A 13,515-nucleotide genomic window follows, 5' to 3' on the forward strand; every position below is an offset into this window, starting at 1 on the left:
GTAGGTATTCATAGGTTAAGCAAGTAGTAAACCCATTAGAAATAAATTTTCAAATTCAATGTTTAAATTTTGATTTGAATAAACTATCATATTTTATAATAGATATTTATTGGTTAAACCAAATAGGGAATATACTTTCAAATTGAAGGTTCGAATTTTGACCTGAATAAAATTTCCCTTTATAAATATTAACCATGAAAAAATGAGCTAAATCTAATCTTTGGTTCTCTGCAACTGAAAAAAAGATTTTAATCCATGCTGGCATAGTAGTAGTAGTTGTCATTTTCATAGTCATTATTATGGTGATATATATAATCTGAAAGTTTTGTTGTTATACATGAAAGATGAACATTAATAATCACTTCATAACCAAATTAACCACAAAACATTTATTATTATTATTTTTTTTGGTTGCATTATCTATTTAGTATTTGATAATAGATTTAGATTTTTTTTCTAAAAGAAAAAAACAAATTCCTTCTCAACACAAGTAGCGTTTGCAAAAATTGATTAGTGGAATAAATCCAGTGGTTGCATGCAACATCTCAATAAATGAAAGTAGAAAAATATTTGACATTTCAACTAATTTGGGAGATATTTTTCTGCGAGATTTTTCAACTAATTTGAGAAGGTTGGATTAATATATTTAAGGAGATGTTTGAACTTTAATATCAAAATTTCTAAGCCAATATACATCGTAGATCCATCCAATAATACTAATTAGTACTTTTAGCAAGTCTTTCTATCCCCAAAAAACTATCCCATTATCTATACCACCAATCATAATATTTATGAAAAATCAAAGCTAACATCCCAATCTCCATCAAAAACTCAAAGCTAACATCCCAATCTCCATCAAAAACTCAAAGCTATCATCCCAATCTCCATCGAAATTACTGCCTTAGCCATGTCCTATCATCTGTATGATGGGTTTTGTCATTTTTTGAGGACCGATTCTATGGAGAGATTGCTTCTGCTCCAATCTCTTTGTACCGGCTACTCACCCTTGCTTTCCTTTTCAATGTTCTTCTCTATGGGTAGCCTTCCATGGTTGACTTCTTCAATTTTTTTTTGTTTTTAATTTTTTAGTTTTATTGTTTTTTCTTAGGTTCATATTAAGGAAAACTACTACAATCAAGTGGTCCATGGTTTTCAACGTCGGCCTAACCGAACTTCTTGAAATATATTTTCAAAAATCGCCAATTTACATTAGCTACTTTATAAATTCTTAACATTTTAATTACATGAAAGAGGAAAAGGATTATAACAGAGATTACAACAGAGCTTTTGATCCACTCTAATATAAAAATAAAATCCAGCAATACCTTTAGAGTTGATGAAGATGAGAGATTTCAAGGCAAGACTATAAAGAAATAATAAAGGAAAAAGCATCTAAAGCCGTAGGATATTTTTTGAGAACGAAGTAAACGACCTAAAAAAAAGGAAACGCAGGCTGAAGTCTTTTATTAGTTTTACTTTTACTTTACATAAGTGATATGGCACTATTTGATTGGTGGGACAGGTAACGGAACAGGCTTTCGAGGAGAGAGGATCTACATCCGCGATTAGCTGTCTTTTGATTTTCAACGAGTTTGAAAAACCTTTACATTCATGGCGAGCCTTTAATTTCTTATCCTCCTCAAAATTTAGAAATAAAAATTTAATAAAAATAAAAATCGTTATGGATTTTCATTTGTGTATGCTAAATGGGAGTCCTGTACTAATGCTTTACCTATAATTTACGTACTTATATTGTTTTGATGAGGGGAGATTTCATATATGGTTATTATATGTACTACTAAACTGATATAGATGAAATATATATATATATATATATACATACAAAAATGTTATTGTGGAAAAATCATCCATCATTTAATATTCAACTTCACCTATAGTAATAGCTCAATGTATATAGATATATATAAATTAAACTAATAATTAATTAATGGAAGAAGCTTCTTTTTTATATAAATAAATGAAATATATATTTGATGTCATAATATTTGGAAGTAGTTAAAAAATCCTGATCAAATGAAAGTCATGAAGACCATCTAGAAAGGAACGGATATTTTCTAACATAAGCCGCGTTGTATTGGTATATGACTTTAAAAACATTTCAAGTACTTTTTCCAGGAAGCTCTCTTCTCTTAAATATTTTTCCAAATGGGCCAAACTCCAAGTATATATATATATACGCACTTGCTCAGCTTTTACTCATCAGCTCCAAACAAAAACTTCCGCTATAACAAAGTTAGTTGCCATTACATATCTTGAGCTTTTAATTTCGTAGAAATTACCCAAAAAAAAAAAAAAATGGCTGACAAAGAAGCCGGTACATTCGTGAATGAGAAAGAGCTCAAACGCAAGAAGAGAATCAAACTAGCGATATATATAGCTATCTTTGTTGTATTTCAGGTCATTGTTATCACAGCTTTCAGTCTCACCGTGTTGAAAGCTAAGACTCCCAAGTTCAGGCTGAGCGACATCGAAATCAAGACGCTAACCCGGAACACCAGTTCATCACCTTCCTTTGAAGTGGATATCACGACCAAAGTGAAGGTGAAGAACACGAATTTCGGTGCTTATAAATATGACAACTCCACGGTTGCCTTCAGTTACCAAGGTTCCTCCGTGGGTCAAGTCGCAATTCAGAAAGGTAAGGCCGGTTGGTTGACCACAAAAAACATTGATGGCGTGGCAGTGAAATTGAATTATCAGGCATTAACGAACATGACCGCAGCGAGTTATCTCGACAACGAGTTGAGCACCGGGGTTTTGACACTCAACGGCAATGGGAAGATGACTGGAAAAGTGGAGTTGATATGGATAATGAAGAAGAAAAAGTCGGCTGAGATGAATTGCACTATCGCCATTAATGTGCAATCCCAGACGATCAAGTCTTTGGAATGCAAATAAAAGACTTATAGTGTGGTTTTTGTTTTAGCTAATTATTTTATTGGTTTCTAAGCTTTTGCTTATTAGCTTGTGAATTTTAAATTTGTGTGGACTTTTTGTATACATAGAAGAAGCCGTCTCTTCAATTCTGCTTATTTTCTTTGTTCATTTTATCTTTAATTATATTTTTTTCTAATTATAAATTTGCAACATACTAATTAATTAAATTTACAAGAATCGTAATGATAGATGACGCAATTAATGCGTTAAATAAAGATGCGAATATAAAACGTAGCCTAACATCATGTAGCTAAAATCATAAGACAAAAGGCGACTCATACAAAAACAAATTCCTAAATATCAAGAGATATGCAACGCTAAAAATTTGACGTTTAACCTTTAGCGATGCAAAAAATAAGCGTCACTAAAATTAAATAAAAATGTCACTAAAAACTGCAGCATTTTAACAATTAAAGGAGAAGCTTGACAAATGCGTCGCTAAAGGTCACAAATGGCGACCGTTTTATACAATGTGTCGCTAAAAGTATATTTTAGGCGACGCATTTCTTCTTCTAATGTGTCACCTTTTTTTTTTTTTTAAATTTGCTTGTTATAATTTTTTTAAAATTGATTAAAATATTATAAATACAAAAAAATTAAAATAATTAAAATACAAAAAAATTAAAACTAGCTTCATCCAAAATAATTAGAATACAAAAATTTAAAATAAGCATTTTTCATAACAAAATAATTATCAAATAAATTAAATATTATCTCATGAAATATTTTTACAATTTGGTAAACTATTGTATATGCAAAAGAAAAAGCAATATTAATTAAACTTCCATGAATGCATAGTCATTGAGATGGAAGTTGACATCCTCTTGTTAACGATATTATACCCTCATACTGCATATGAAAAATTAAAAAAAAATTATTAACACTTATACAAAATAAATAAATTAATATTAATTATTAAAAAGTAATTTAGTAAATAAAAATTTAAAGAATATTACCATTGTTCTTAAGATTTGGCGAGACATATTACAAACATAGCCACTCTCACATTCATCCTCATTATCATTTTCATCGATACTTGGCAACTGCATGACAAATGGATTGTGAGCCATTGTAGTATCGTCAAGAACATCTTCTTCAACCAATTCTTCTTCAACAAAAGTACGATGTTGTGGTGGAGTTGAAACAACAAACCATCTCGAAAGATCTTCAATATAAAATACTTGTTGAACTTAACAAAACAATGTCAACCAATATCACAAACAAAATATCTACAAAAGCAAGATTAAGAAAACCTAACGAACCTAACCTGCAGTTAAAATGAATAAAAAAAAAAAAAAAAACCCAACCCACCACATGTCACCACTAACCACAAAGAAAAAAGAAACTTACCTAAACGATGGAGACGAAGAAACAAGAAACCCAGCTAACCAAGAGGGCGAAACAGATAAACCCAGCTTCTGGATGGCAACGTAGGCAAATGAAAAATGAAACCTGAAATATCCCACTCTTCAAGTCTCTCTTAGATGTAGTTTAGAAAAGAAAAGGGATTCAAAGGCGTGCATAAAAATTTTAAGACACAAAAAATTTTCAGAACAGGCGCGTAAAATTTTAAAACCCTTTTTAAGATTCTTTTTTTCTTTTAAAATTAAGAGAAAAGGCGACGCATTTACATCTTAAAACGTCGCTTGTTCCATCAATGTTATTATTATTTTTTGTTTTTTAATTAGTTTTTTATTCTTCATCTAAAAATAAATACTGAAAATAATTCTTATATATGTCAAACAAAATTACCAAAGTACTAGTTTAATTATTTTGTTTTCCAAGAATAGTTTATTTACTTTAAAATCCTGTTCTAAGTTTTATATTTTGTTCTTTAATTTGATGGAACAGTCAATGCATAAAAAGCAAAAAGTCGCCAAATACTTTTTATTTTTTTTATTTTTTAATAGTTATTAATTTGCTTTTGAAGTATAATTTATTTGCTTTTAAAAGTTGCAAGTGCATTTACAATTAAAAGCGACGCCTTTTCTCTCAATTTCATTTTTTTTTTTTGGTTTTTTTTATTTTTTATTTACAAATAAACATTGAAAATAGTTAAAGAATAAAAGTATAAAAAAAAATAGTTAAAGAATAAAAGTAAAAAAAAACAAAATGGAATAGGCAACGCATTCGTAAAACATTGCGTTGCTTGTTCTCTTTTTTAAATAACAAAAATACTATTTAAAATACTTGAAAATTTAATAAAAAATAATCTGTACTTGAAAAACAAAAATAATTAATATATTTAATTAATATTTTATTATATTTGATTCATATTTTTATTAACTCTCTATTAAAAATTTCAAAATAATTAAATTTATCATAATATTTTTATTTCCTATCTATTAAATATGTATTAACTATTTATTAAATTATTAATTTTAAAATAATAAAATTATTATATGAGTTAATATTTCATTTATTTGAAATATTAGATTCTTATGCCAATATTTATTTGAATTTTATTGTCTATCAATTATTTTGTATGAATTTATCTATCAAATAATCCTAATTTGACAAAACTAAAAAGTAACTTTCAAATTGGAAAAAAAAAAAACGTCGCTAAAGACTGGAATAGATGATTCTTTTCTGAGGTTATAATTTTCAGATTCATCGCTAAATGTAGAAATAGATGATGCATTTTTAAAAAAGAGTCGCTAAATACGATAAAAGGCGAAGAATTGTTAAAAAAAGAGTCTCTTATTAGTTTTTAAACATAAAAAAGTTTTTTAAATAATTTTTCATTACCTTTTTAACATAAAAAAACTTTTTAAATAAATTTTCAAGTCTTTAATGACACAATTATTGAGAAGAAATCTCTTAAAAATAATTTTTATTTATAAAATTATTTTTACAAGCATAAATAATTAATATATTATTAATTTATACATTATGTCATAGAAGTATAACAAGTAACTTATCATAGAAACACAAATAAATTAAAGGAATTTCTTAATAATTTTTCCTCATATTTCTATCTAGTAAAATTTTCAAAATAATTAAATTTATCATATTTTTATTTCCTATCTATTAAATATGTATTAACTATTTATTAAATTATTAATTTTAAAATAATAAAATTATTGTATGAGGAAACAGGAGATGCAATTAAGGGGAATTGCCTTGCATCGCCTGTTCTAATTTTTTTTTTTTTAATTTGTTCTCCTTTTTTTACCAAAAAAAAATACAATTTAAAAAATTATAAATTTAAATAGAAAATAAACTGCACTTGAGAAATAAAATAATTAGAGAATAACAATAAAAATAATCATATCAGGCAATAGGCGACGCAATCAGGGGAAATTGCGTCGCCTATTCCAATTTTTTTTTAATTTATTCCCCTTTTTTTAAAAAAAAATTTTAAAAACTTGCAAATTTAAACAGAAAATAAACTGTACTTGAAAAACAAAATAATTAGAGAATAACAATAAAAATAATCATAAAAGGTAATAGGCGACGCAATCAATGGGAATTACATCGCCTGTTTAATTTTTTTTTTAATTTGTGTCTTTTTTTTTAAAAAAACTAAAATATAATTTAAAGAGTTGCAAATTTATACAGAAAATAAACTGTACTTGAGAAATAAAAAAAATTAGTGAGCAACAATAAAAATAATTATAAAAGGCAACAGGCGATGCAATCAGGGGGAATTGTGTCGCTTGTTCCATTTTTTTTTTAATTTGTTCCCCTTTTTTTTAAAAACAAAAATACAATTTAAAGACTTGCAAATTTAAATAGAAAATAAACTGTACTTGAGAAACAAAATAATTAAACGACAACAATAAAAATAATCATAAAAGTCAACAGGCGACTCAATTAGAGGGAATTGTGTCGCCTGTTCCCTTTTTTTTTTTTCTAATTTGTTCCCTGTTTTGAAAAAGCAAAAATACAATTTAAAGACTTGCAAATTATTTAAGAAAAAATAATATTCCTTTACATATTAAGAAATATTTTCAGTATTTATTTGTAGATAAATTAAATATATTATATTAATTAAAGGACAAAAGGAAAAGAAGTAACAGACGACACTGTTTTGATTAAATGCGTTGCCGTTAACAAAAAATGTTTATGAGATTGGCAATGTAAAGTAAGGATATGGCGACTCTTTTTCAGTAAATGCGTCACTTGAAATATCTGGTGACTTTTTATGCTATTGATGCTTCGCATATTCCTTCAAAATAAAGGGAAAAAAGTAATTTATTAGGATTGCAACTTGTAATATCAAATAAACTATCATTGAAACACAATCAAATAACTAATAAAATAAAAAAATAATGAATAAAACAACTAAAGCCGAAGCTGTTCAGTCATATTCAGCGACGCCAAAAATCAGCATCGCTTTTTTAATTTTTAGCGATCTTCAATTTATTTTGTTTCGTAGCGTTGCTAATTTTATGTCTCCAGATCTCAATTTTCTTGTATTTAGCGACACTGTGGAAAGTGCATCGCATATTGTGTTATTAAGAGACATTTTATCGCACATTTTTTTATTACGATACAAGTTTGGTGTCGCCAAATCACTATTTTTGCATAGTGAATTTGTTATGTATTAAATTTTTTTTTTTTTTTGTTTTAAAAAATGTTTCTTTGTAGAATTTGAGAGGAGCATTACTAACACACACACACACACATATGGATACATGCATACACAACGTTCAAATTACTATTATGGGGACACAAAAAAAATTGAAATTGCTATTGTAGAGAAGTTTGCCCACTAAATTGAAAATGTTCAGTGGATAATAACCATTTATAGTGATAGATAACTAATGAGTATAGATGATTGTCATCTATTATATAGTGTCCAATTTCGTCCAAAGTAATAGCCTCACACAAAATAGGAATAATTTAACATTACTAAAATTTTAAATATTAAAAAAAAAAAGGTAATTCAATTGTAAATAAATCCAACAAACTCGGTATGTAAAGCTACTATATATGATATTATTTTTATCATGAACGAGATAGTAGAATCTGAAAAAGCTTTAAAGAAAAATTAAAATTAAAAATATGACAAGTTGAATCATTTTGAAAGTCTTAGATCCAAACTAGTGAACTCAATCGTACACATATAAATATATAGCCTGTCTGAATTGACCCGCATGGCCAATTAAGTCGTTAATTAAGTATAGAAAATAGAACAATATAATATGTATCTAAGAAATAATTTTAAGATAACAAGTGCAAGTGGTCCATCGGATTGTCGTTTTGTAGAAGAGACAATTTTCTCTGAAGTGATATTGCCGCCATTAGGTCCATGGTTGCCCAAAAACTTTGCTTATGTGGCTGTAGCTACAGGCTATCCTATTCATCCATCAGGAAGGGTATAACAGTCCATTTAGCACATAATAGAAAGTTCTGATATTTGTGATCACAAGACACATACAGGAAAATTAATAATAAAAAAAATTAAAATTTTTCTAAAAATAACATTATTAAAATTAATTTTGATTCCTATGTCATTTTCAAGTGAACCTTTTTGAACATGCATGGTCCACGTCCAACATACCATGGAAATTTATTAATGAGTTTCCTAACTTGAACAATGTCATATTTTCATACCCATTTCATGAAGGGCTTATGTTAGGGTAACAAAATCTTATATTTTTGTAATAAAAATTTTAATCAGCATAGATAGGTAATATAATAGCCTTTACAGGCAATAATTTTAAGTTTGAATCATTTATTTTTAATATAAAGAGAAAAAAACAAAAACAATATTATTTTTCATTACAGCTAAATGATCATAAAGAATTTAAACAATTACTACTAAAAGTTTTACTTTTAAATTTTAGTATAAAAAATAATATAATTAAATATTTCAATTAAAGTTTACCAAATAAGCTGTCTTATGATTTTTAACGAGTTTGAAAAACCTTTACATTCATGGCGGGCCTTTAATTTCTGATCCTCCTCAAAGTTTAGAACTAAAAAAATAATAATAATAAAAAAAACCAGTAAGGATTTCATGTGTGTATGCTAAACTGGAGACCTGTACAAATGCTTTACCTAAAATTTATTTACTTATATTGTTTTGATGAGGGGAGATTTCATATCTTATTATCATATCTATTAAACTGATCATAGACCAATATATATATATATAAATATATATACATATATATATACAAAAGTAAGTATTATCGTAGGAAAGTAGTCCATCATTTGGTACCCAACTTACCTACAGTAACCATTCAATATATATATATATATATATATATGAATTAAACTAATAATTATTGTAAGAAACTTCTATTTTATATAAACAACTGAAATATATTTGATGTCATAAAATTTGGGAGCAGTCTAAAAGGTCCTGATCAAATGAAAGTCATGAAGAGCATCTAGAAAGGAACGAATATTTCTGACATAAGCCGCGTTTTGTTGGTACATGACTTTAAAAATATTTCAAATACTTTTTTCCAGGAAGCTCTCTTTTCTAAAAGTATTTTCCCAAATGGTCCAAACTCCAATATATATATATATATATATATATATATATATATATATACATGCACTTGCTCAGCTTTAACTCATCACCTTCAAACAAACACTTCCGCTATAACAAAGTTAGATATCTTGAGCTTTTAATTTCTTAGAAATTAAAAAAAAAAAAAAAATGGCTGACAAAGAAGCCGGTACATTCATGAATGAGAAAGAGCTCAAACGCAAGAAGAGAATCAAACTAGCAATATATATAGCTATCTTTGTTGTATTTCAGGTCATTGTTATCACAGCTTTCAGTCTCACCGTGTTGAAAGCTAAGACTCCCAAGTTCAGGCTGAGCGACGTCGAAATCAAGACGCTAACCCGGAACGCCAGTTCATCACCTTCCTTTGAAGTGGATATCACGACCAAAGTGAAGGTGAAGAACACGAATTTCGGTGCTTATAAATATGACAACTCCACGGTTGCCTTCAGTTACCAAGGTTCCTCCGTGGGTCAAGTCGCAATTCAGAAAGGTAAGGCCGGTTGGTTGACCACAAAAAACATTGATGGCGTGGCAGTGAAATTGAATTATCAGGCATTAACGAACATGACCGCAGCCAGTCATCTCGACAGCGAGTTCAGCACCGGGGTTTTAACACTCAACGGCAATGGGAAGATGACTGGAAAAGTGGAGTTGATATGGATAATGAAGAAGAAAAAGTCGGCTGAGATGAGTTGCACAATCGCCATTAATGTGCAATCCCAGACGATCAAGTCTTTGGAATGCAAATAAAAGACTTATAGTGTGGTTTTTGTTTTAGCTAATTATTTTTATTGGTTTCTACGCTTTTGCTTATTAGCTTGTGAATTTTAAATTTGTGTGGACTTTTTGTATACATAGAAGAAGCCGTCTCTTCAATTCTGCTTAATTTCTTTATTCATTTTATCTTTAATTATATTTTTTTCTGATTATAAATTTGCGACATGCTAATTAACGTATCCATTCTTGTTTTGTTATGTATTAAAACATTTTTTTTTTTTTTTGGTTTTAAAAAATGTTTCTTTGTAGAATTTGAGAGGAGCATTACTAACAAACACACACACACACATATGCATACATGCATACAAACGTTAAAATTGCTATTGTGGGGACACAAAGTTGAAATTGCTATTGTAGGGAAGTTCCCACTAAATTAAAAATGTTTAGTGGTTAAATCTAATTCGTATAGATGATTGTCATCCACTATAGTATCTAATTTTGCCCAAAATAACAGCCCTTACATAAAATAGGAATAATTTAACGCTATCAAAATTTTTAATTTTTAGAAAAAAATGGTAATTCAACTGTAAATAAATCCGACAAACTCGGCATGTGAACCTACTATATGTGACATTATTTTATCATGAATGGGAATAGTAGGATCCGAAAAAGCTTTTAAAAAAAAAAAATTACAAATTAAAAATATGACAAGCTGAAGCATTTTGAAAGTCTTAGATCCAAACCAGTAAACTCAATCGTACGTATGTAAATATATAGCCTGTCTGAATTGACCCTCAGGGCCAATAAGATCGTTATGTAAGTATAGAAAATAGAACAATATAATATGTATCTAAGAAACGATTTTAAGATAACAAGTGCAAGTGGTCCATCGGATTGTCGTTTTGTAGAGGAGACAATTTTCTCTGAAGTGATATTGCCGCCATTAGGTCCATGGTTGCCCAAAAACTATGCATATATGTGGCTGAAGCTACAAGCTATCTTATTCATCCATCAGAAAGGGTGTAACGGTCCATTAACACATAATAGAAAGTTCTGATATTTGTGATCACAAGATACATACAGGAAAAACTTTTAATTAAAAATATTTTTCTAAAAATAACATTATTAAAATTAATTTTGATTCCTATGTCATTTTCAAGTGTACCTTTTTGAACATGCATGGTCCACGTCCGACATACCATGGAAATTTAGAAATTAGCCAATATTAATGAGTTTCCTAACTTGAACAAATATCATATTTTAATGCCCATTTCTTGAAGGACTTATGTTACGGGTATCAAAATCTTATATTTTTGTAATAAAAATTTTTAATCAGCATAGATAGGTAATAGCATAGTCTTTACAGATATAATAATTCTAAGTTTGAATTCTATATTCTTAGTATGAAAAGAAAAAATAAAAAAATATTATTTGTTATTATTGGTGAATGATAAAAAACATAACATGCATTCTAAATCACAATATAAATGATTATTACTAAAGAGTTCACTTTTAGGTTTTATTATAAAAAATAATAAAATTAAATATTTCAATTAAAAATTACTAAATAAGTTGGTAATAATGGCTAATAATGACAAATAACAAGACTAAAAAAAATAATATATTGCTTCGGTCACATCCAAAATTAGATTTAAACATATAATAAGATATAAGGAATATGAATTCAATGAACTATCGTTATTTCAAAGGAAAGAAATTAATAGAACATTCTGCCTAGCTATATATAGTACTATTGAATTCAGATAGGAAAATGCTTTAACTTATAAATATAAATAAAGTCAGGGACTTGATCAAATTATCCTTCCCTTGAATTGGTTTTCTCCACATTAATTTCCTTGATGGAGAATGTATTATATTTCTATTTGGAAATCAACTTACTGTTAAAATGTTAAAACAAATACTTTTCTTTAATGTATGTTTGGGATTGCTTTTAAACCCCCATTTTTGAATTAGGCAAGAATTTTTCATTAAAGAACCATAAAAGGGTAGCACAAGAAGACTAATAAGAAAATGCTTTAATGTATCAATATTGTTAGCCATATATGTCATGATGTTAAGAGCTGATTATGCTTAAAATCAAAGGACTTAATTTTGTAATTGACTTGATAGTCCTCTAGTTTTTCTAATAGGTTTAAGATTTATTTGTATATAAGCCCTATTATATAAAATATAATTCAACAATATATACTATTATTTGTTTCATTTTATCTTGATATCAGCGATAAACTTTTTTTTCCCCCTAGAAGTCTTTAGTTTATTTTTCATTTTTTTTTTCATTTTTATGGTTATTTTACTGTTTTTGGGTTTTTTGGGTAGTTTGAAATTCATGTCTAAGTAAAAAGCTTCATCACCATCAACCATCTTTCTCCGGCATCCAACTCCAACCCATGTTGTCACACACCGCCACCATCATAAGATTCAGCGGCCAACGATCTCTCTTGTCGTTCTTAACTTCGCTGTCCATTCACCACTGTCATCTCCCTCATGCGCTAATTGTAATTCGCCCACATTTTGTTTCGATCATCATCATCATCATTCAATCCACCAAGTCACATTTTTCTACAGTATTGGTACTAATTTACTTAGAAGCCATCGATTTCCACCATCGTTCACTGCTACTGCTACCACTAGTAAAGAGTTTTCTTTTGCAATTCCTTTGTATTTGTTACTAAATTAAGGCTATTGTTAACCAAGCTTTGTCTTGTAGCTCCCTACATTCTGCTTCCACCACTTATGAAACCCTGGGTAATTCTTTTTGGCTCATTGATTTGGTATGCTCAAATCATATGATATTTGATCCCTCTACTGTTTTTAATAAATCTCCTATCAGTAATCTTCTTAAAATTAATACGGCTAATGGATCCACTATTTGCTTAAGTTATATTGGTTCCATTTCTAAACATCATTTTACCACATCTAATTGTCTCATTTGTCCTTAAATCAGTTGTCTGTTGGTCAATTATGAAATTTAAGATATAATGTTATTTTTTTCCTTTGGTTTCAATTTTTTATGATTCACAAACTCATCAAGTCCTTAGGGAGCTGGATGCCTTTTTACCTTATCTCATCTTCACCTTCCATCCTAAGTTGTTGTAGCCATTGATCATGATGTCACCACCATTTTTATAGGTTATGGCATTTTCGCTTAAGACATGCTTCTTTATCTCACGTTCAACCTTTCGTTTCAAATGGTTTGTTAAGATCTATTTCTTTGTCAAATTTGATTGTATGTCATGTCAATTAAGCGAACAAACTACTCTTCATTTCAATAATAACACTTCTTTCTTCTGAGCCCTTTGAACTTGTGTATGCGGTCCTGCACATATTGCTACTATGGGAGGCTCTTG

General features: G+C 28.5%; 2 protein-coding genes across 2 annotated transcripts; both read left to right on the forward strand.

The window, feature by feature from the left end:
• Positions 1-2,182: 2,182 nt before the first annotated feature.
• On the forward strand, positions 2,183-3,053 carry LOC107404855 (late embryogenesis abundant protein At1g64065). The gene has a single exon (XM_016011851.4). It carries the CDS (start codon positions 2,317-2,319, stop codon positions 2,917-2,919), a length of 603 nt encoding a protein of 200 aa, XP_015867337.3. The 5' UTR covers positions 2,183-2,316; the 3' UTR covers positions 2,920-3,053.
• Positions 3,054-9,485: 6,432 nt separating this feature from the next.
• LOC107404856 (late embryogenesis abundant protein At1g64065) lies at positions 9,486-10,363 on the forward strand. The gene has a single exon (XM_048464296.2). The coding sequence runs from the start codon at positions 9,578-9,580 to the stop codon at positions 10,178-10,180; it is 603 nt and encodes a 200-aa protein (XP_048320253.1). The 5' UTR covers positions 9,486-9,577; the 3' UTR covers positions 10,181-10,363.
• The last annotated feature ends 3,152 nt before the right edge of the window (positions 10,364-13,515 follow it).

Source organism: Ziziphus jujuba, chromosome 6, assembly GCF_031755915.1.
Source record: "Ziziphus jujuba cultivar Dongzao chromosome 6, ASM3175591v1".
NCBI lineage: Eukaryota > Viridiplantae > Streptophyta > Magnoliopsida > Rosales > Rhamnaceae > Ziziphus > Ziziphus jujuba.

Coding starts and splice junctions, on each gene's coding strand:
- LOC107404856 (XM_048464296.2), top strand. CDS start 9,578: ATGGCTGACAAAGAAGCCGGTACATTCATGAATGAGAAAGAGCTCAAA.
- LOC107404855 (XM_016011851.4), top strand. CDS start 2,317: ATGGCTGACAAAGAAGCCGGTACATTCGTGAATGAGAAAGAGCTCAAA.